A 3,349-nucleotide genomic window follows, 5' to 3' on the forward strand; every position below is an offset into this window, starting at 1 on the left:
CAGGTCCAAATTGCCTTGCCCCCCCCTCCCCCGCCTCCCCGCCCCGCCCCCTCCTTCCCCCCCGTGGAACGTGCCTGATTGCTGAAAATGCAAAATAAACGGTGAGCGCGGCTATCCCGCCGACCTCAATCCGGGCCCATCCTTTTTTTCGAGACACGCGCGCGGTAAAACGAGAAATTCTCTTTGTTCGCGGATTCATTCCGCCGGAAACTTAATTTTCTCGCGTTTCCCCCTCGAAGCTCTCTCTCCCTCGTTGCTCCGCCTCGTGTCCGTCGTTATGCCCGAAGAAACAAAAGCGTTATCGCCGATAAAGAGGTCAATAGTATTTTTATCGGGGAATCGGCGATAATGTCTACGTTGAATGGCGGTCCATTAAGCTTGCCCTGTCTGATTCTTGAAAATGCAATAGCGAGCAGCGACCACCGCGCGCCGGCGTGAGGATAAATTAATCGTGACGTTGATCGTTATTTATGAGTATTTCTGCTTGGGAAAACGAGGCAGACGGCTTACTCCGGTTGGATATGTTTCCGCGCTATGAATATAAGCATTACTCCGGTTGACGGTTAAAACGAGTTGGACGTCGTAATACCGTTGATACTTCTCTTTTTAATGGTGTTTTAATACACGCGTTCTTAATATTTCGCTCACGAAAATTCTTCATGAAAATCGACGAGATTTACGAGACGTGGAAACGAGATTTCCGATCATTCCGCATATTTTACTTGATACGCTCTTGATACGAGATTCGAGTAACGATCGTAATATTTTACAATAAGCGCTATATACATTTTTTATTGATGTTTTCGATTCATTGTGTATGATAATGTTATTTATTAATGTCTTCTAGAGATATATCTGTGAGCATTAATATGATTAATTACCCGTCCATTTTAGTTTGTAATATCACTGCTCCAGTTTTGTTAGGATTGCATTTGAAAACTGAAAGTTAAATTCAGTAATTTACAGTATTGGATAATATATAAATTTACACGAAATTATTCAAACATTAAAGATCCGGCTTGTCCGTTTAGAATATCTTTATTTCCGATTTATCGGAATTTATTCACTTTACGGTCTCAAAAAATATACTGCATTTAATAATGTTATTTAAGTTTATTGTATTTAATCGAAATAATATTATATATGTGTTTATATATGTAAGTGTAAATATGTAATACATACATCGGAAAGGGCGATTTTATCGAAAGAGCCAAAATTATGCTGGATACAGATCCTAAAAATAATTTTGCTCGATCGTCAAAGTAATTTTATTGGAAATTTTAACTGCTAGAATATCAAAATTTTTTTGCCGCACATTGCTCATTATTTTTTAGTTTCCAACATTATTTTGGATGGTTTCCAATAATATTACTTTCAGATCTGTATCCAGTAATTTGAGATATTTCAACAAAATCGTTCTTCCCGTGTATACAAATTTAGACACAGCAGAAAATGATTTTTTTTACACGAGACAGAATTTGAAATATAGCTTTGAAACGTATCTTTGTACAAGACTAATTTAAGCAGTCCTATTTTCCGTCTGGCGCGATGTACGGTATTTTTGCGTGAAAAACGAACGAAGTGAACCGCAAAGAGGTTGAAACGGAGCGTCAAGCAGAGCGCAAGCGTAAATGGCTGCTACATTACCTGTGCTTAAGGACGATAAAACACGATGCGTACGACTATCGTGCGAGTTATGTGAGAAAGCAAGGGCTGTGTGCAAGATGCGCAAATACACAGCATGCACCAGTGATCATTTCAGCGGTTTAAACACAGCTGATATCTCCGAAACCGTTCGTTGCGTAAGTAATGGGCAATAACGATGACACGAAGCACACAACTATTGCAATAGCAAAGAAAAATATCCACACGTTCAATATTGCACTCATTTGAAAGTTCAACGGTTCTGTTATCTTTGAAAATGCAACCAACTGCACCGTATACATTGTTTCTCTACATTTAGCATTTTATTGTATTACCGTGCTATTTCTCGAAAACGTTTAATGATACAAAATTATATTTTACAGTAGAGATTTATTAAACTTTTCATTTTATATATATATATATATATATAATGCTTTAAACGATAAAAGCTTTAAACGAGCAGCATGTCTTTTTATCAAACGGTAAATCATGTTTAATAATTTCAGTTTATATTATTGTTAATGATGCAGCGAACGTCATCCGTAATCGTTTAATTTTGTATGAAATTCCGCATTTGGCGAAACTCGGAGAGTATCTTGCCTCGTAATATGCGGAATACATTATGTGAATAAACATTATTCCTCGTTCTCTTATCCATTAAGCGGATTACATCTCTAAGTAGCATAAATTACCTCCGTAAATAAGACAGTATGCTTCAGGTATGCATCGCTCCTGTTTCAGATGTTTTGAGCAGCACACCGCACGGAAAGATGAAGACTGCGGTCGGTACATTCCTTCTTTTGCTCGTCATCAACGGCGTCGTCTCCGTCGAATGGAAGCACAGTGCTGTCCTGGACAACAATTTCTTGGTGCTCTGGACGCCCGATGAGAAGGACGTTACATTCGAGATCCAGGTGAAGACCCTCGGCTACGTCGGGCTCGGTTTCACGAAGGACGATGGCCGCGCCGGGGCTGACATGGTCATTGGATGGGTTGATAACAATGGTCAGGTTCACCTTCAGGTGAGTATCCTTTTATTATATCCGTGTATCAGGTAATATCTGATTTCTTACGGTCACCAGCACGGTCTCATTCTTCTTTCATCTCGCGTGGCTGTACTAAAGAATAGATGTGCACTCTCGCGCGTCACGATTCGGGGGAAAAAAAAAAAAAAAAAACCGATGATCCAATCTACATCAAGTGTGTCTAAAAACATAGCAATCCGGTGCAGCATCTCTGATGAGAAATCGTATGAAAAAAAAAAAAACAACCATTCCGCAGCTTTTGAAGTTTTAACATGGAATATATTAGTTTAATAAAATAACGGAAATTAAATTTCTGTCGAAATAAAGAATTATTTAAAATGCGTAAAAAAACAAAAATATGATTTTATTCATAAATTTACACTTTTAAAAATTAATCCGTTAAAGGACTACAGTTTTTTTTTTTTCGTTTATTAAAAATAATTTTTTAACAAGGCCGCCGATACGAAATTTATCATTCGCTACACAATTTATATCACTTTAATAGAAATTACCTACATTCCTATATACCGTTCCTATGCTGTTGATTTCTGTTTCGGACACACAGAGAGCTACAAATGGAAATTGTTACCGCATAGAGCATTCACATTGAAGCCCACTGATATTTAAATCAACCACGCCAACGTCCTATTTGTGTACGCAAAGTGCCTGGGGGGGGGGTG

General features: G+C 38.2%; 1 protein-coding gene across 2 annotated transcripts in view; it reads left to right on the plus strand.

The window, feature by feature from the left end:
- The window catches only part of LOC108752200 (MOXD1 homolog 2), a 233,638-nt gene that overhangs the window by 121,810 nt on the left and 108,479 nt on the right, over positions 1–3,349 (plus strand). For both annotated transcript variants that reach the window (XM_018492876.1, XM_018492875.1), the window contains exon 2: positions 2,386–2,666. In XM_018492876.1, coding sequence (XP_018348378.1) covers positions 2,415–2,666 — 252 coding nt within the window. In that variant the 5' untranslated portion in view covers positions 2,386–2,414. The remainder of the gene's footprint in view (positions 1–2,385; positions 2,667–3,349) is intronic.

This window comes from Trachymyrmex septentrionalis, unplaced genomic scaffold (assembly GCF_001594115.1).
Source record: "Trachymyrmex septentrionalis isolate Tsep2-gDNA-1 unplaced genomic scaffold, Tsep1.0 scaffold59, whole genome shotgun sequence".
Lineage (NCBI taxonomy): Eukaryota > Metazoa > Arthropoda > Insecta > Hymenoptera > Formicidae > Trachymyrmex > Trachymyrmex septentrionalis.